General features: G+C 64.5%; 1 protein-coding gene across 5 annotated transcripts; it reads right to left on the bottom strand.

Moving 5' to 3' along the window:
• Positions 1-6,754: 6,754 nt before the first annotated feature.
• Positions 6,755-18,205, bottom strand: TROAP (trophinin associated protein). 5 transcript variants are annotated; one of them, XM_030554745.1, is made up of 17 exons: positions 18,024-18,205; positions 16,133-16,423; positions 14,705-14,936; positions 13,838-13,998; positions 13,199-13,292; positions 12,827-12,945; positions 12,118-12,308; positions 11,708-11,754; positions 10,912-11,069; positions 10,463-10,556; positions 10,192-10,316; positions 9,567-9,674; positions 9,205-9,279; positions 8,716-8,823; positions 8,223-8,568; positions 7,773-7,987; positions 6,755-7,415 (listed from the first exon to the last, which is right to left on the bottom strand). In XM_030554745.1, the coding sequence occupies exons 2-17, from the start codon at positions 16,367-16,369 to the stop codon at positions 7,320-7,322; spliced, it is 2,406 nt and encodes an 801-aa protein (XP_030410605.1). In that variant the 5' UTR covers positions 16,370-16,423; positions 18,024-18,205; the 3' UTR covers positions 6,755-7,319. The 5 variants fall into 5 exon arrangements, with proteins under 5 accessions (XP_030410605.1, XP_030410606.1, XP_030410607.1 ...); XM_030554746.1 differs by having other exon boundaries at positions 16,133-16,448; XM_030554747.1 differs by lacking the exon at positions 18,024-18,205 and having other exon boundaries at positions 11,708-11,751; positions 16,133-16,836.
• Between the last annotated feature and the right edge of the window lie 688 nt (positions 18,206-18,893).

Raw genomic sequence — 18,893 nt, forward strand, 5'->3', positions numbered from 1 at the left:
GGCCCCGGCCGGAGCCTGTCGGTCCCCCAGCGTTGCCCCGGGGGCGCCCGGCCTGACCCGTCTGCACCCCCAGCATCGCCCCGGGGGCTCTTAGACTGACCTGTCTGCACCCCAGTATCACCCAGAGGCTCTTGAACTGACCCCGTCTGCACCCCCAGCGTCGCCCCGGGGGCCCCCAGCCTGACCCATCTGAACCCCCAGCGTTGCCCCGGGGGCGCCCTGCCTGACCCCGTCTGCACCCCCAGCGTCGCCCTGGGGCCCCTGGCCTGACCCCGTCTGCACCCCCAGCGTCGCCCCGGGGGCTCCTGGACTGACTCGTCTGCACCCCCAGCGTTGCCCCGGGGGCTCCTGGCCTGACCCCATCTGCACCCCCAGCATCACCCCGGGGGCCCCCGTCCTGACCTATCTGCACACCTCTGGCCTGACCCTGTCTGCACCCCCACTGTCGCCCCAGAGGTCCCCGGACTGAGCCTGTCTGCACCCCGAGACTGACCCTGTCTGCACCCCCAGGGTCGCCCCAGGGCTCTGCTCTGGGAAATGAACTGGACAGACCCTGGGCTCCGGGGGGGACTGTGGGTGGCTGGGTCTATGGGTGCAGGAGGAACTAGGGGCTTAGAGCATCTGCTCTGGGACCTCCCAGACGTTACCAGCCCCCAATGACATGTGGGGGGTGGCTGCAGTGGGGGGTGGATCAGGCTGCGGTGCGGGCCCAAACCCACCATCAGCTCGGGGAGGCGCTAACTATCTCCTTGCAACTGGCGGGGTTGCTGGGTGGGGCCCACGGGGGGGGACCCTGGGAAGGGAGGGGTCAGGCATGGATGTGAGTCATGTGACATTGGCGGGGGCTGGTCTTTCCCACCCCAGGGGCCCTGCCCCCCACCAGCCTGGGGGGACAGATGGCACTGGCAGCCTGGGTAGAAAATCCCCCCCCAGGAGCCTCCCAATCTCAAATGACTTGACCCTCATCCAGAGCTGGATGGACGTTGGGGGGGGACGAGGACCTGGGGAAAACAGCCCCCGGATGCCTAACCCCTCCGTCCCTGCCAGACACCCCTGGGGCAGGAGAGATGCCCGCCTCTCCCCTGGCATTGGGGTACAAATTGGGCATCCCAGCTCCCCCCCCCAGCTCACTACCCTTGTACAGAGGCCCCCCAAACCCCCAAAGAGGGGAGAACCCACCTACCCCTTGTCTCTTCTCCCTGAATTATACTCTACCACCGTCTGCAGCCCCATAAGTCTCTTGCATGAAGGGTTGTGGGGTGGCCCTAGATATCTCTATATATAGACTCGGGGGGGGGGGCTCATTGGGTGTTGCCCAAGGGATGGTCTCGTGTCCCATCGACTGGCTGAAGTGTGCCTGTCTGTATATAATCTCGCCACTGCCCCCTGCTGGAGGCCATTGGAGCTGCTCAAGCACATGTCCTAGACCCTGTATGGCTAAGGGCCAATGGAGAGTCCCCCTACCTGTCAGCCTTCAGGAGCGGGATGAGCCAAGTCCCACTGGTGTAATAGAGAGATGGGCCTGGCTGGACCCGGGGTCTCCCCCATCCCAGCCGCCTACTGCAGTGGGGGGCTTCCCTCTGCCCCCATGGCAAGCCGGGCCGGGGGGTGGGGAGCCCGTCCCACAAGGGCCATGCCCAGACTCTGCCTCAGCATCTTCCTAGTGAGCAATGAGAAAAGGCAGTCGGGCCAGAACCAGGTCACGGGAGAGCAGGCTGGGCCCCCCACCCCCCCACTGCTGTTCCCCTCCCCCATACACACAACCCCCCCTCCCCGCTCCACTACAGCCCCCCCTGCTGCTCCAACATGGACATCGCATCCCCCGTCGGATCCTCCCGCACACACCCCTGCAGAAACACCCCCGCTCGCTGCCCCACGCCTGCTGACCCCACGCCCCACTCCCACACAGCCACCAGCCAACCGCCAGGCCCAGCCGCCCCAGTGACTTCCCCGACTGAGAGAGACCTGGGCTGGTGGCAGGGCGTGTGCGTATCACGCGTGTGCTTTGTAGGCACGTGTCTGAGTGAGCACACCTGGATGTTCAGGCAGGGGGATAAGTGTGCATGTGCATCGGTGCAGGCATTTGCACACGGGTGTGCAAGTGTGTTTGCACGTGCACGGGGTGTTCTCCAATTCATCCTCCTTGCTCCATCTTTCCCCTTCACCCCTCCATCACTCCAGCCACGCCCCCATTTCAGTCTCACCCAGTCTTCAGCTCCCCTCCCCCCATTCCCCACCCTCCCGCACCTCCTTTGCACACTCAGAGAGGTCACCCCACCTCAGCACCCCTTCCTCTGGTGCAGCAGTGCAGTTCTGCGCGCACACACACACACGCTGCCCCCTGCATGCAAGCCCTACGTGCCAACTGCTCACCAACCTCGGGCGGGAGCTGGACAGTGACCGGCTCGAACTGTCCAGGGCAACACTCTGTGGCGGGTGCTGGGGCACTTTGGTGTGATTATCCCGCCCGGGGCCACACATGCCAGGGGCCCCTCGAACCTGCGTCTCCGCTCGTCCAGCTCCGTGTTTGATCCACCATTAAAATACTCTGGATTTGGACTCGCACTAGGAGGGATTTTCTCTGTTGCCACAATGCACCCATGCACAGGGCTCACTCCCCTGCCACTGATCGGCAGCCACCTCTGGGGCGAGGCGCAGTGGCTGGTTAACCGCCACACTGCAATACTGCCAGGCCGCGAAGGAGGATCCCGTCTCCAGCTGAAGCCCCGAAGGGAAGGACGCTCACCTGAGCTGGGATCTGGCTGGGATGCGGGGTCCCAGCCCTGCATGGGGGAGCCACCTCAATCGCAGCACAAGGGTCCCGCTGGTCCCGCCGGGATCTTTGGGCAGTAACAGAAGCCAGCACCCCTGATGGGCCGGGTGGGGGGTGCCAGAGGCTGAGGCCAAGAGGGTTCTGGGCCTGGGTATGACCTCTCTCGTTAACCCCTTCCTTGCTGCAGGCCTGCCCACCCTTCCCCCGCTGATGCGTTTAACGTGTATGACCAAGTCCCTGCTCCAGGATCCTGACTCCTTCCCTGGCTCGCAAATGCTCATGGCCCCTCCACCCCTACAAAGGTGGCTGCTGGCGCTTTCATGCCTTCCTGGCCAGCCACAGGCAGGGGACTCTCCTGGCTTCTCTGTCTCCCCAGGGCCTGGGGGTGCCCCATTCCCCCCTGCTGCCCACGGAGGAGTCCCTGCCAAGGAGCGACACATCTGCTGAGAAGGGCACTGCTGTCGGGAAGCTCACCACACTGAGGTCCTGGGCACTGCTGTCAGGAAGCTCGCAACACAGGGATGTTGAGTCCAGGACACTGCTGTGAGGAAGTTCACAGTGCTGGGGTCCCACCAGGGTATGCTGTCAGGGTGATCACAGCTATAAGAAATTTTTCCCAGCCCCCTCTCCAATTCCAGCCCCTTTGCTTGGCCAATTAGTGTTAATTAACCTCATTGGTCAGTGCAAGTGTCTGTGGGTGTGAGTGCAACTCTGCATGTGGGGTGGCAGGGCGGTAACACTCACTCACCCAGGGCAGAAATGCAGCCATTGCTGGGGTGGGGCGAGTCAGCTGAGCACCAGCTACATTGCACAAGGGTGGGCGTGCACCTCACGGGGGTGTTTTTTCACAAGATCCCCCCCTTGATCCCACCCTGGCCAGATGAGGGGGCAGCCATGGAGAGGGGACCGGGGGCTTTGATGGTGGTGGAGAGAGGAAAGGCCTAGATGGGGCACTCAGGCACTCCCTAGATTCCCCTCCCTGCCCGCTGCGCTGTCTGACGCACCCCTCATCCTGCTCTGAGCATCCCGGGGCTTTTGCAGCTCTGAGCCCTGCCGGCCCCAAGAGAGACAAAGCACCCCCCGCCGCCATCCAGCCCGGGGGTGCAGTGTCTCCCCCCTGGCCATCCAGCCCAGGGGTGCAGTTCCCTCCCCCTGACATCCAGCCCGGGAGTGCAGTGTCTCCCCCCCCACCATCCAGCCCGGGGGTGCAGTTCCCTCCCACTGACATCCAGCCCAGGGGTGCAGTGTCTCCCCCCCCACATCCAGCCTGGGGGTGCAGTTGCCTCCCACTGACATCCAGCCCGGGGGTGCAGTGTCTCCCCCCGGCCATCCAGCCCAGGGGTGCAGTTCCCTCCCACTGACATCCAGCCTGGGGGTGCAGTGTCTCCCCCCCCATCCAGCCTGGGGGTGCAGTTCCCTCCCACTGACATCCAGCCCAGGGGTGCAGTGTCTCCCTCTCCCTGGTGCTATCCAGCCCAAAGGTGCAATTCCCCCCCCATTGCCATCCAGCCTGGGGGTGCAGTTCCCCCCCCTCCACTGCCATCCAGCCTGGGGGTACAGTGTCTCCCCCTGCCCCGAACCAGTGATGGGGAGGCAGTGTCCTGCTAGGCGATTTTGGGTCACACACTAGCAGTTGGGTCCCTTGTGGTACCCCATGCGCTGGTCGGTGCCTGGGAGTCAGGGGGTGTGGGGGAGTGTGGCCACCCCCAGCCTGCACTGAATGGGTAGCGTGTCTGCCCGCACGTTTGTCTGCATGCACACAGCATGACCTGGGCATCCGTGCTCCAGTTGTTAGACACGTGTCTGTACCCGAGCCCTGCCTCTACATACATGTGGCATGTGCAGTGCATCCACCAGCCAGCGGGCCCTGCCTAGTGGCCGTGACAGCTCCAGGCACACGTGTTTCTGTGGGTTGGTGCCGCAGCGGGATATGCCTGCTGCCTACAGTGTCTGCAGCACGCCCATAATGCACTGCCTGCGGCCGCTGGCTCCCCCCAGCCGGTGATGCTCTTGGTGCACACGCGTGTGCTGGCAGACAGGCTATGCACACACAGGCCCAGTACCACCACCACCCCCATCTGCACCACGGCCTCGTCTGCGCCGGCTGGCCCTGTCACCGCGCTGATGGCTGCCGAGCAGCGCCCGCCTGTGATGAGCTCCCCGCCCGCTGCACCGCGATGCTGGTAATTGGCAGCTCAGGCTGGGAAGGCAGCGCTGAGACAGGGTCAGGGCCCTGGGCCCAGCCATTCGACAGGAGTTTGCTTATCCGCTGCAGCATGGGGGGGATTTCTCTTCCCCCCCCCCCGCAGCCTGTCTTTCCATGTCTGTTCCCTCCCCCCCATCAACCACCCGCTCCTGGAGGAGGGGGCACACGGGCCCACCAGCCCCTGGTACAGGGCTGGGACTGGAGGCTGGTTGGCCAGGGCTGCGTTCTGCTCCGTGTTCGGATCCTGCTCCAGATCTGGCATCCCTGGGTGCTACCCCAGGAGCGCTCTGCAGCCCCGAACCCCTCCCACCCTGCACTCCATGGTCGCCACCCTCCCCTCCCGCTCTGCTTCAGGGATGCCCTGCAACCCTCATCTCCCTCAGCCAGGGGCTGTGCATCCCCCCTCCCCCTCCGCCAGCCCAGGGTCTCCCTCTCTCTTGGGGTGCTGGGTCTGGCCCCCCCTTTGTCCTTTCCTGGTACTGGCAGGGTGCCCCCCCCCGTAAACCTGGTCTGGGTGGCTGGGAGTCCCGCACCCCCCCAGGGGGCAGAACAGAGGAGCTGGGGATTGTGCAGGGAAGTCTACAAAAGCTCTCCCAGGACAAGCCCCACAGTGAGCACAGGGCCCTGCCTGCTTGGCTAGTCCTGGGGTTGGGGGGGAGCCCAGCAGGGACCAGTGGGGGGAGGGTAGGAGGGTGTTTAGGGCAGCCCCTAGGAACAGTGACCCTACATTCCCCATGACTAACACTCTTGGCGCCCAGCACGGCACGGGCACCACAACACACAAACTGAGATGGACCACGGCTCTCCTGTGGACTCAAGACAAATCATTGTGCATCTCTGCCTCAGTTCCCCTTTGGGTCCAGGGCTGGTATTCACCCAGCTGCTGTGGCTGCTCTGGGAGCCCTGGTTCATTATTGGCCGGGGGTGGGGTGGGATCCTTATGGTTTTACAGCTGGGGAAAGAGGCAGGGGGGTGGGTGGGAAGAGATGAGAATGGAAGCCAGGAGTTCTGGGCCCACCTCACAGTCTCTGCCCCATCCCCCCAGCCCAGACTGCTGGCTGCCAGGCCCCCGCTGAGCCTGACACCCCCCCAGGGAGCTCTGCCAGCACAGATGCCCACTGGGTCACTGCCCCGGGGCTCTGGCAGTAACTTACCAGGTTAAACGCCCAGCTGGCTGGTCTGTGCTGCCGCCAGGTGGCCAGGGGCTACTATAGCAGGTGAGATCAGCCAAGGCCCAGGCCCTGCTAAGTGCAGCCAGCTCTGGGCAGAGGCCTGAGCCAGGATAACGGGGAGCCTGCACTTAGAAAGCATTTCCCCAGGAGCCAGCGAGGGCGGAAGCAGAGACCCTCTCTCTTCCCTGCCTCCGTCCCTGCGCTCAGGTCAGGGAGGCTGTTGAACAGCAGCTGCTGCAGCCGCTTTGCTTCAAGGACCAGGCTGTTAGGGAAGGGGCACAGCTGCCCAGGCCCTGGAAATGTAACTACCTCTGGCCCAGCGGACAGACACGCTAGGACTTGAGTGATCCCACCTGGGCTCAGGTCCCCCCCCTGGATATCCCAGGCTGCAGCAAAGGAGAGTCCCTGCCCCCTTCAGCTGCCAGTCGTACCCCCTGCAGCTCCCAGGGCAGGGGAATGCCAGGGACTGCACCTGCTCCTGCTGCAGTGTGTTCCACAGGTTAACACTTCGGCAAGTGGGTCAGTCGTAGTCCTACCAGGGATCCTAGGGCGGGGGGGGCGGGGCCTATTGCAAAACAGGAGACCCTACAATAAATGGCCAAGTGTAAACAATACTTTATTAGAGTGACATAGTAACAGCCAGCTTGTCATTCAAAACAGAGTTTGCTGCTTCCCGGGCTTTGGGCTGGTAATAAATAGAGAGAGGGGTGGATGGGGGCTGGGCACAGGGGCCGCTGACAGGCCTGCAGATCACAGGGGCAGGCGGAGAGGCCCAGAGCCTGCAATCTGGGCTTGGGGCGGCTGGCAGCTGCGGAGCACAGGGGATGTGACAGGCTCAGCCCGAGTAGCAGCTGGGTCGATGCACTCGCGGCACTGTCTCCAGCCAGGGGTCGGGGGGGTCGCCTAGGGAAGCAGCCCTTGGGTCAGGGGTCCTGAACAAGCCAGTGCAGGGAAGGGGTGTCGGGGCTGCAGCAGGGGCGACATGGGGCCTGTCCCCCTGTGCCCCCGGAAAAAGAACAGGAGGTGCCCGCCTGGCCCATCCATCAGCGTGGGATGCAGGTGGGGGGGCAAGCCAGGCCCTGCCCGTGCTGGGGGTAGCCCCTGCGCTGACACTGCCAAGGGGGCGCAGATCCATGGCAGAACCCAGGTGGGCGCTGGTTCGCCTCCATCATCTCAAGGGCTGGGGTGGCAGGTTTGCCTGGAGTGAGCTCCCAGCTTCCCCCGGGGGACCCCCAGGTGCCACCTGCATGATGGGGATAAAGTGCTGGAGGGGAGAGACAGAGGCTGGGATCTCACCTTGTGACACACTCCCCCCCCCACTGCTGGGAACCCAGGAGTCCTGGCTGCCAGTGCCCACCTCACTAACCACTAGCCCCTCTTCCAGGACCAGGCAGAGAACCCAGGAGTCCTGGTGCCCACCCACCCCCACAACCCACTAGACCTCCCTCCCCTCCCAGAGTCTGGGAGAGAGCCCAGAAGTCCCGATTCAGTTCTTTCCCCAGGGAATAGTGGGTTTGGCACCAGGGCTCATCCCCTACCCCCTCAAATGCAGAGACCCCAGGGAAAAGACACTGAGGAGAGGGGCCAGCGTTCTCAGCCCCCATCCTGCCCCCCGACTCACCATGGTTTCCTGGGCCTGCAGCAGCGTGGCCACAGGGTCTGTGCAGCAGCGGGTGGCAGGGGGCAGGCGGGCAGGGGGCCGGCCCATGTAGAAGGCACACTCGTCGTCCAGGCAGGCCTCCTGGAAGCGCTGGGGGGCGCTGAGCAGGTCCCCGAGCCGCTGCTTCACCAGGGCCACGTGGGACGGGGGGCTGGCGGCGGGGGCAGCCCTGGCCCCTGCAGGAGAGAGTGACTGTGAACCGCACGGGGGCCTGGAGCCCACAGTCTGTCCCCCCCGTCCAGCCAGCCACCGGGGCTGCAGCAGGGAGACCCGAACACCCTGGGGCTGGATCGGAGCCCGCGCCCCACTGGGTGGAGCCCATCAGCTCACTGGCCAGGTAGCAGACAGACTGGGCGGTCCAAAGAGGCTATGGTGCTCCCACGGGGCACTCGGGGCGGAGCCGTGTCCTACCTGCAGTGCCCCCGCCGGCGGTGGGCGACCTCAGGGAGCGGATGAGAGGGTGGGAGCAGACGGGCCGCTGGGAGGAGAAGGTCAGTGTGGTGCCCGCAGCAGGGAAGGCAGCGGAGCTGGCTGGGAGCGTCGTCCCGCTGGCAGGGCCCAGCCCAGGTTCCTGGCATGAAGAAGGGGAGGGGAGTCGCTCCAGCCCGACACTGGCTGCTGGCAGAGCAGAGGGTGTCTGGGGGGGCCCGGGTGACGGGGTGCAGGCAGCCAGCAGGCTCTGGAGCTCTTCCAGGCTGGAGGAGCCGTCTGCCCCCTCCACCTCCTTCCACAGGAGCCGGGTCAGAAACCCGATGCGCTGCCGGGGGAAGAAAGAGTCAGAACAGGACCCCCCCAGGCCAGCCCCCCTGCAGTACCCAAGGAGGCCAGCTCATCGTCTTCACCACTCTGGCCTCTCAGGCCCCCCCTACCCCACATGCTACAGGAAGAAGCCAGGCCCCCCTACCTGCGCCTTGCTGCTCTCCTCGCCGGGCGGGGCGAGCACTTTCCTCACCGACGCTTCCACGGCTGCCTGGCTCTCCCCGTCCCCAAAGAGACGCACCACGATCTTCTCCTGGGGGGAGGTACCGTCAGCGGCGCGGGACCAGACCCAGCCCAGAACCCCCTCCCCGCTCGCAGGGCCCCACCTGGGCACAGAATGATCTTCCCCACAGAAGCTGCAGGACAGTCCAATTCCAACCCCCACTCAGCACCCCCTCCCCATGCTCTTTGCCATGTGGGGGGGTCCCAAATTCAGCTAGGATAGAGGATCTGGGGGCAGGGGGTCATGCAGCCCCCATGACGTCAGCCCCACTGCAGCCCCCTTTCCTCCCGTCCTGGGGTGCTGTCCCAGAGCGGGATGGGCTCAGCTGGCCTTGGGTCAAAGGAAGGGAATCCTTCGTCTGGGAAAGGGCCCTGCTGGGTCTCCTCAACCCCCTAGCCCCAGGGCACTCACCCAGGGCGGGGCTGCGTCATCAGGGTCAGAGCTTCTGGGCTCCGGGGAGAGGCCGCCGGCCCACCTGGCTGGGGTCTAGAGATGAGAACATGGCATCAGCAAAGGCCTGCACACAATGGGCCATAGCCACCCCCACCACCCCTACCCACGGGAGCCCAGCTCACCTCAGCTCTGGGGAGCCAAGGGCTGGCAGAGCCCTGAGCCTGCCCGTCAGCAAGGGGGCACCCCACCCCTCAGACCCTGAGCAGGGCAACTGCTCCCCCAACAGCCCAGGAGCCGGGCCCCTCCCCATCCAGTACAGCACCCTGGGACCAAGTGGATCCATCCCTGGTCCTGCCCCCCAACTCCCCATCCCCTTCCACCTGCAGTGCTCCCTGGGCCGGGTGCTTGTCCAGGGCCTCTGCGGTGCTGGGTGTGCGGGGGAAGACAGCCAGGCGGTGGGGGAAGCGGGTGGAGAAGCAGCTGCCGCGCTGCAAGGGGAGAAGGGTTCATGTGGAGAGCACCTAGCACATGGGGCTGGGTCCGACTGGGGCTGCCCTCTGCCCCACACCCCAGGGAACGGACCGGCCAGGGCTGTCTCAGGCTCCTGCAGCTGGAGAACCAACCAAGTGCTGCAGTGAATCCATCCAAGGACAGGGACCCCAGGCAGAGCTGGACAGGGCCCAGCCTGGCAGCCCCCTGCCTGACAGACAGGGGAGAGAGACTGAGTGGGGCACGGCTAAGGAGAGAACCCAGGAGTCCTGGCTCCCAGCCCCTCCCCACCCTGCTCTAGACTCCCTTCCCCAAGCTAGGGACAGAACCCAGGAGTCCTGGCTCCCCAGCCCCCTCCTCTAACCCCTGGGCAGACCCCAGGGGCCCCACGTTCAGTGAGGGTGGGGACCAGCCGAGCAGAGGGCAAGGCTCTGACAGGTCAGGATGACAGGAGCTGCCCAGCCCGACTCCTCCCTGAGGAGGTTCCCACCCCCTGCCCTGTCCGAGGGTACAAACCAGGGACTGGGGCTGCGTGACGGGCACCCTCCGGGCGGAGCCAAAGGGCGAATAGCGGCTGATCTCCCGGGTCCGCGACGTGCCAGCCACCTGGGCTGCTTGGAGACCATCCGGGGCCTCCATACCTGGAGAGAAGGGGAGGCTGAGAGCAGTGAACCCTGGCACAGACAACCCCCCTCCCCCAACTTGTGCATCATGTGTAAGAAGCACAGACCCTCCCTGCTCAGCTCCCCCCCAGGCTGGATCCCAGGAGCAGGGCAGGGGTCTGTACCTTTAAGTCCCAGTGTGGAGTAGCAGGAGGTGCGGACGAAGTCGCTCTTCGGGGGGACACTGCCCTGAGGTCTCAGCAGCGAGGTCCTGCTGCCCTGAGGGGGGAGAGAAGGCAGCCTCAGCCAGTCCCCTCTGCTCTGCAGGTTGAAGGGCAGGGGTGCCAGTGCCAGGCAGACCCCAAACCCCTGGGCCAGCCTGCGCCTAACCCCCAGCACTGCAGGCACTGGCTGGGCCAAGGTACGGCTGGAGGGGGCAGCCCAGCTGCTGGAATCCTGGCACCAGCTGCCCTCTTGCCCCACCAATGCCAGGCCCCCAGGTGAGGACCCCACCAAGCGCTAGGCAGAGGAAGTGCCCCCAGCACCAGGTGCCCCAGGGGGAACCAGACGAGAGACATGAGCCCAGCGAGGACCACGCCACAAGGCCAGGCTTCGGTACCCCTGAACAGCTCACCATGATGCTCCCCTGAGAGGAGGGTGGGACCCCTCGCAGCCCCTTCACCGGCACCCTCCGAGCCAGGCTGAGCTTTCCCGTGGGCCCCAGGTCAGCGTGCCTCAGCCCCATGTTGGAGAGGACGCTGGCCAGGGCATCCGGGTCCGGCACGAACTCCTCTGCAGGGAGTGAGGAGAGGAGATGGTCAGCAACTGACGTGGTAGGAGTCCATTTCAGTTACATTTCCAATGGCTAATGTCAGGGATTTTAAGCGTTTTTCCCTATTTCCAGGGATTTAACTGTTCAGAGCTGCAGGATCAGATCATGGGGGTGGAAGGGGGGGGCGGGGGGAGAGAAATCAGACAATAGCGGAGTGGAGAGGAATTACTTGGTGTCTGTAAATGTTGAGACTCAAAAAAGTTTATAACGCTTAAAACACAAACTATGGACATCATGTGCCCAGGCCCATGAAGGAAGGGCCGGACGGCGGCTCTGGCTCTGCCTGGTGTGTCCACGGATTCCAGTGAAATCAACATCCTGACACTGACGGGTACCAATCTAACCTCTCCAAGCCTGGTCAGCAGCCATAGGGGACCGGGGGGGGGGGGGGGGGAGGGGGAAGGGAGGGGGCACATGACAAAGTGCCCAACACTGCATCACTCATAAGGCAAGATGGGACTTAGGCTGGGGAGCCAGGACACCTCGGTTCTCTCCCTGGCTCTGGGAGGGGAGTAGGGGCTGGTGGATTAGAGCAGGGGGGGGCTGGGAGCCAGGACCCCTGGATTCTATTCCAGGCAAACAGGACATGGCCTCTTACCTGTCTGTGATGCTCCCATGGGATCCCTCCTCGAGGGTGAGCCGCTGCTGAAGCAGAGAAAACAGGCGCTGCTCATTCCCCACCCCTGCCGGCTAGGGCAGCTGTGGGGCACTTTGCCATCTGAGTCCCACTTGAGGTCTGAATCCCCCAGCTCAAGATCCCGGCAGGGGGCTGGGGGCAGAGGTCTGTATGCAGCAAGTTGGCTGGGGGTCAGCACACACCAGGGCTCTGCTACTTAACCCATTGTAACCTGGCTCCAGAGGGGGCCCAGGCCGGCTGTGGCTGCTCCTTGGGAATGGCAGGTACATGCTGTGAACCCCCCAGCTGATCACGGAGCCATGAGAGCCGCGATGGGCGGTTAATGGCATGTTCCTCCCCCCTACCCATTAATGGCGTGCACTCCCTGTCACCTGTGGGTTGCTCTCTGCCCCCCAGTGCCAGCCTTGCCCCCGGTTGCTTTGCCATTGCTGGACTGGTCCCTGGTTCCACCAGCTTCCTGGCTCCCGGCTGGTTTGCTCTGCGTTGCCGTGGCAATGGGATGCGGGTGCCCCCGACATGCCTCCTTTGCCCCTGTGCCAAGTCTCTGCAGAGTGGGGTGCCCCTGGTGCCAAGAGAAACCTGGTTTAAGGGAGGCTGGGCAGGCACCTGGTACCCACACCGCCCTGCCCCCATCTGCGTCAACGCCACCCTGGAGACGGGCACCTCAGCGCCCATGGAATGTATCCAGCCCCACAGTGACCCACCCCGAGGGGTCACGGGAGGAGTGGGCACCAGCCACGGGGTATAGCAGTGGGCAGCTGGCCCAGACCACGCATGGACTGGAGCGGGTTCTGGAGCAGAGGAACCCAGTCTGTGGGCTGCGCAGGGAACCAGGCTAATACGAGGGGTCACCTGGATCCACCCCATGTCCCCCGTGAGGCCCTTCCCTGCTGTCAGCCCTCACGTGGCTCCTTAAGCACTGGAGGCAGACAGCCTTTGCAAGCACCTGCCTCATTGCAGAGATGGGCACTGCCAGCCAGAGCAGGGACCAGTGCAGCCCCTCCAAACCCTGCAGGTGCCCCAGTCCCCCGCGATGGCATCTCCAGCCAGGCAGAGAGGAGGGTGGGAGCCAGCACTCACCGCGGGCTGGGCGCAGGACCCCAGGTCCCTCAACGTCGCCGACAGGGCCTGGATCTGCTGAGATTTAAGGAGCAGGCCACTGTGCTGAGCAGGATCCTGTGTGGCCCGACGAGCTGCGTCTGGGGGCCAGAGCAGAGAGGGCAGGAGTCAGGCGGTGCGTGGGGGCAATGCCCGGGGGGGCCACTCTCAGCTCTGCCCTGGGAGCAATCAATGCTTTATTAATGACACCAAAGAGCCCAGGATCAGCAGATGCTGTCGGGCTCCCTTCCCTGCAGCAAGGGGTCACCTCCTGAGGATGCTGCTCCCCCATTGCTCCATCCATCCCACCCAGGGCTATCCGGGCCCCCAGCTGCAGAGGCCAGGGGGCTGTACCTTGAGGAGCCAGCCGGGAGAAGCAGGAGGTGCGGGCTGGATCCGGGCACAAGGCAGGGGTCCCCGAAGCTACGTACAGGGAGCCATGCACCATCTGTAGGAAAAAAGCAGCCAGGGAGGCCAGTTAGGCAAGTGGGTCCCAGACCCACCCCTTAGCAAAGCCCTGGTGCAAGGGGGCTGCGAGCTCACCACGGTCAGGAGAAAAGAAGAGAAATCAGAACTTCCAAGACATCAAAACAATTTACAGACAAAGGAGCTCAGACCTCAGCCCACTGTAAAGAGGCCATCAGCTCCATCTTACACATGGGGAAACTGAGGCAACGTAGCCAGTTGAGAGTGGGAGTCCTGGGTTCTATTCCCCTCCCAGAGCTGGGGTAGAACCCAGGAGTCCCGGCACCAAGCCGCCCCACCTGCTATGAAGGGGTGATTACAGGGAGGACATAACAGTGTCCCTTGAAAAGATGAGTCTCCTCCCCGCACAGCCCATGGCCCGCTAAGTGCCGTCACAGCCCATCTCGGGCCCCGGCTCAGCCTGGAGCTCCCAGCGAGCCAGGTGGCTCCACAACAGGGTGGGCAAGCCGGCCACCAGTGCCAGCAGGGAGCTGGTTCCACAGTGGGGCCTTGGAGGCCAGGACTTACCCGTGCGCGTCCGCTGGCATGGAGCGACTTTCCCCTGCTCCCCCTCACAGGGACCCGGCGGGCCAGGCTGGGTTTCCTGGCCACACCCAGCGTGCTGTTTGCCAGCCCCACGTTGGAGAGGATGCTGGCTAAAGCCACCGGGTCAGCCACAAACTCCACTTCTGCAAGAGACACCACGGTGGTCAAGGGGCCGAAATGGAACCACTAAGCCACAGGTAGCTTGCTCCTCCCCCTCATCCCATGATCTTAGCCCGTCTTTCAACCTGAAGGACCTCAAAATGCTTTACAAGATCATCCTGCACTGAAATGTGGCCACCTCTGGGGCAGAGTGTTGCTGCCAGTTCACAGCACAAAACACTGCAGCACAACACATCAAGGAACCCCAAAGGCAGTCAACATTGCCAGGGCAAGGAATGCAGTTACCAGAGCTGGAGCTGGGCCAGAAGAGGTGTCCCGATGCCCAGTGGAATGCCAGGGTTCTGGCTGGGCATTTGGGAAATGTGCCGTGGCACCTGGCAGAGGTAGCCAGTCCCTGGGCTTCACCACTCATATGAAAAGTGGTACTCCACCTGCACAGCGCCCCCGGGCTCAGCATCCCTGTACCCTGTTCCTCCGGCCGAGCACCCCAGCCCCACGCTGGGGGACCAGGCCAGCACTGACTCAGCGCAAAGAGCACCAATTACAAGGTGCCAGGACAGTTTCCTGCAGCTCCCAGAGTTGTCTCTCCAGGTCTCCCATCCACCCCTCGCCCAGGCTCAATCCTGCTTAGCTTGTGAGGCCGAGAGCATCACAGCAGGAGACCGTGTGTCAGGAAATGAGCCTGGCGCCCCCTGCTGGCAGAGGCTGGGACTGCACCAGCCCTGGTACCTTTGCCACCGGGGACGCAGCTGCCTGGCACGTTCTTCTGTGCCGCTGCCCCCAGCTGTATCTCCTCCAGTGGGCCTCTGGGCTGGCTTCTGCTCAGCGGATTGGGGGATCCCGCCGGCGGCTCCGTGGCTGCAGCCATATCAGCGCAGGGCACAACGTGGAACTTGTCCCCTTTGCAGGTCAGGTTAAAGGGACAGGTCTGCGTACAGGGCTTCTTACCGGCAGCCTTCCCCTGGGCAGGGCAGAAAGACAGTCATCGAGCAGTCAGGGGCAGCACCTGGGAGATGACAGTGGCATGCAGAGGACGAACGCTGCACACCCCACAAACACGGCAGCATAGGCAGCGAGGCCCAGCCGAGGCGAGTCGAGTGCCGTGCACTCCTGATCCCCCCAGGTAAGCCCCTACACACCCAAGCAGCGCCTCTCCTGCCTACACGGCTGTCGAGTGTCAGACCCTGCTGACTCCCCACTGCCAGAGCCTTTCGCTGCCAAGCGTCCCTATGCTGCAGCAACAAGCGTGCGTGCGGTGTGGAGCAGGAGACGCATCCCCATTAGCAGGGGAAACTGAGGCACTAGGCAGGGAAGCAAATTGCCTGACATCACACAGCATCAGTCACAGAGAGGGGAATGGAACCCAAGGGGCCCTGACTCCCAGCCGCCGCCCTAACCACTACACCACACTCCCTGTCCCAAAGCCAGCTACAGAACCCAAGGTCTGGCTCCCCTGCCCCTCGCTCTCACCCACCACTTTCTCCTCACACCTCTTTTCTCATTTTAATAAGGATTTGGGTCCCATGCTAGCGTCACACCAGGGGCATTCCCCTCCAGCCTGTACAGCCCTGGAGTGATGAGGGGATAATCATCACTGCGAGCTGCAGCACAACCGATTTGCACTACCTTGTGCCTTGGAAGACAGCGTTCCAGGGGAAGGGGGGCTTGGAACACCCTGCTCTTCTCCCAGAGGATCACAGCCGTGGCAGCAGGACCCGGAGAGGGGGCATTGGCTAGAACATTGGACCAGCCAGGATCAGATGCACCAGAGTCGGATTGTCTGCTAACAAGCACCCCCGGGAGGAGTTTTAAGCTTTGATCAACGTGCTGGACAGTTAACGCTCTTCGCTCTGCACTCCCAGGGGCTTGGGGCACCAGAGTTTGCCCTGCCTCTGTTAAAAGGGAGCTGTGGATCAGCGGGAGCACACAGGTACCAGGATCCTGTTGCGGAAGAGAGCCGAGCGTAACAGCTCCCACACCCAAGAGGGATAAACAGGGGTCTAGGCTTTACAGCTGCCAGCCTGGCACAGGCCCCTGCTCTATGTCTCGGTTATGCCCCAGGTGTTTTTCCATGCAGCTCTCCTCCGGGTGCAGGGACCAGCCAACAAATGGTGCTTCAGGCCAGTTTCCAAAGCTTCCCCCTCAGCCACCACTCACCTTCTGGCACTGGCTCTCCCAGGCTTGGTGCAGCTGCTGGAAGTCCAGGGGCAGGCGGCTTTTGGACAGGACAGGGATCTTGCTGCGGCTCCGCGTGCCTGACCCGTCCCAGGCAGACGGCTCATTCTCCTTTCCCAGCTGCGGGTGGCTCCCGGCCAGGGAGCAGCTCCCTTTCCACTTGCCCCGGGGTGGGTGGGCCAAGGAAACCCATTCCGGACTCTTCCTGACCTGGGCCATTTTTGACAGCTGCACCAAGCAAAGTCACTGCCGCACCTTTCCTGGCATTTGCACCTGGAGGAAGAGAGGCTCCCAGGAGCTGAAGAGGGTCTAACTTGCAGGGTGTAACCACCTCCCAGTCCCCACCACACCAGAGGAGACCCACCGATGGGCTCACGTCCTGCCCCCTGGCTAGACCTGAACTGGCAGCACCAGCGCATGAGGAATTCCCTTCCGAGCTGGCTGGGGACTGGCCACAGGCCCAGAGCACTGAGCCCACGTGGCTGGATCCTGGCCACTGCAGAGTTGGCCCCAGTTCACTAGCCCGTTCAATGCACCTCTGGTGAAGGCTCAGCACTAGCCACAGGTTCTCTGCCCCATGCAGAATGTCACCAGCACCGGCCCCTGGGGAAGCTCACCCACACTCCAAGGGCAGAGTCTGAGTCCCTGCTGTTTGCACCCTCTTGCAATCTCTGCCCAACCCAGTCTCCTCCATGCTGCCCACCACATTGTCCCCTGCCCCAGGCCCCCCCAGCTCTGCACGACTCCCTACTACCCCCCACTCATACACCACCTCCTGCCACCCCCGAAAGCTCCCCTCTGCTGGTCCTCGGGGACCCGCCTACCGGCGCAACAGCCCAGAGAATCCCCCACCCCACTGCTCTCAGGGAACCCCACCTCCCCCTTGGCAAACCCCTCCAGGGACTCAGTCAACCACTACAGCCCCCAGAAACCCCCCTCCCAGGCCCTCAGCTCAGGGATCCTCCACAGATGCTCTCCACTCCAAGGCATTCCCCATGTACACCTCATCCCCAGACACTGCCAGGGGGCCCACACTCTACTGGCCCCCTCCTAGGACCCCCAGGCCAGGGATCCCCACTCCCCGTGTCCGACACCCCCAGAAACCCCGACAGCCAGGGACCCCACCCCATGTACACCTCATCCCCAAACACCCCCCATGCCAGGAACCCACCAGGACCCCATCCTCTACTGCCCCGACCCCGGGACCCCCAGACCAGAGACCCCCACTCCCCATGCCCGACACCCCCAGAGAACCCCACAGCTAAAGACGCCCCCCTACGTACACCTCATCCCTAAACACCCCCTATGCGAGGAAAGCCCCGGGCCCCCCCCACTCTCCCTACCCCAGGACACCCAGGCCAGGGACCCCACCCCATGGCCGCCTGCCCCCCCCCACCCCGGGGTCCCCCCCGGCTCCCCCCAGCCGGGGACCCCACCCCATGGCCGCCTCCCCCCCCCCACCCCGGGGTCCCCCGGGGACCCCACCCCATGGCCGCCTGCCCCCCCCCACCCCAGGGTCCCCCCCCGGCTCCCCCCAGCCGGGGATCCCACCCCATGGCCGCCTCCCCCCCCCACCCCGGGGTCCCCCGGGGACCCCACCCCATGGCCGCCTGCCCCCCCCCCACCCCAGGGTCCCCCCCCCGGCTCCCCCCAGCCGGGGATCCCACCCCATGGCCGCCTCCCCCCCCCCACCCCGGGGTCCCCCGGGGACCCCACCCCATGGCCGCCTGCCCCCCCCCCACCCCAGGGTCCCCCCCCGGCTCCCCCCAGCCGGGGATCCCACCCCATGGCCACCTGCCCCCCCCACCCCAGGGTCCCCCCCCGGCTCCCCCCACCCCGGGGTCCCCCGGAGCCTGGCACGTGCTCCCCCCACCTGCTGCCGGCTGATTCGGTTGCGTCCGCTCAGCCCAGCCCAGCGCCCTAGGAGCAGTCGCCAGCTCCCCGCCGGTTTGTAAAATACCAACAGCGCTGATTGGTCACTCTCCTCCCACCGGGGGCGGGGTCGATCGTAAGCGAGCCAATCGGGAGCAAGGGAGGCGGGGCGAAGACGACGGCAAAGCGTAGGGCGGACGGTGACGGATTGGTCGGCGCTGTCCGCCTCCTCCACCTCCCACCTCCCGTTCCGGCCTATCAGGCGCGGGGGGGCGGGGCAAGGTCGCCCAGCGGAAGTCGAGGATCTCGCGAGATCTGAGCTGAAGGTAGCTGGGCGTCTAGGCCATAGCGAAGGGCGTGGGTAGAGCGGCGTGAGGATGGCCTGCTGGGATAGGCTGGATCCTCCGAGTGTCGTCATGGGGCCCAGCTCCAGGCCACGTGGGGCCAGGCCCCGGCTCTAGGCCACGCCCAGCTCCAGGTCATGCTGAGGGGGGCCACATGGGGCCAGGCCCCAGCTCCAGGCCACGCCCAGGGGGGCCATGGGGGGGCCAGGCCCAGCTCCAGGTCACACCAGAGGGTCCGGGCCTGGCACTTGGCCATGCCACAGACACTCCCCATGGTTCTCACTGGCTGGGGGCACCCACAGGTGCTCATCCTGCTGTGAGGTCTTCCCTAGACCAGCTCCACCAGGCCAGACGGCAGCATCGTGCCATGGTGCCAGGTCATACCATGGTACGAGGGTTTGCCAACCAGGCACAGCTTCACACAGCCACGAGGACACCCCCACAGCACTGCTGTGCCCACAGATCACCCCCCGTGCGCCTGGCTCATGCTGCATGGCATGGTCACAGCTCACCCCACTGACCGCCTG

This window comes from Gopherus evgoodei, chromosome 3 (genome assembly GCF_007399415.2).
Source record: "Gopherus evgoodei ecotype Sinaloan lineage chromosome 3, rGopEvg1_v1.p, whole genome shotgun sequence".
Taxonomy (NCBI): Eukaryota; Metazoa; Chordata; order Testudines; family Testudinidae; genus Gopherus; species Gopherus evgoodei.

What these genes read in the sequence shown, in the direction of transcription:
- TROAP (XM_030554745.1), bottom strand. Translation starts at nt 16,369, where the DNA reads ATGGCCCAGGTCAGGAAGAGTCCGGAATGGGTTTCCTTGGCCCACCCA. An exon ending in CGGCCCAGGGAGCACTGCAG is followed by an intron (nt 9,280 to 9,566) that starts GTGGAAGGGGAT and finishes TCTCATCTCTAG; the next exon opens with ACCCCAGCCAGGTGGGCCGG. An exon ending in TGCAGGCCCAGGAAACCATG is followed by an intron (nt 7,416 to 7,772) that starts GTGAGTCGGGGG and finishes TCTCCCCTCCAG; the next exon opens with CACTTTATCCCCATCATGCA.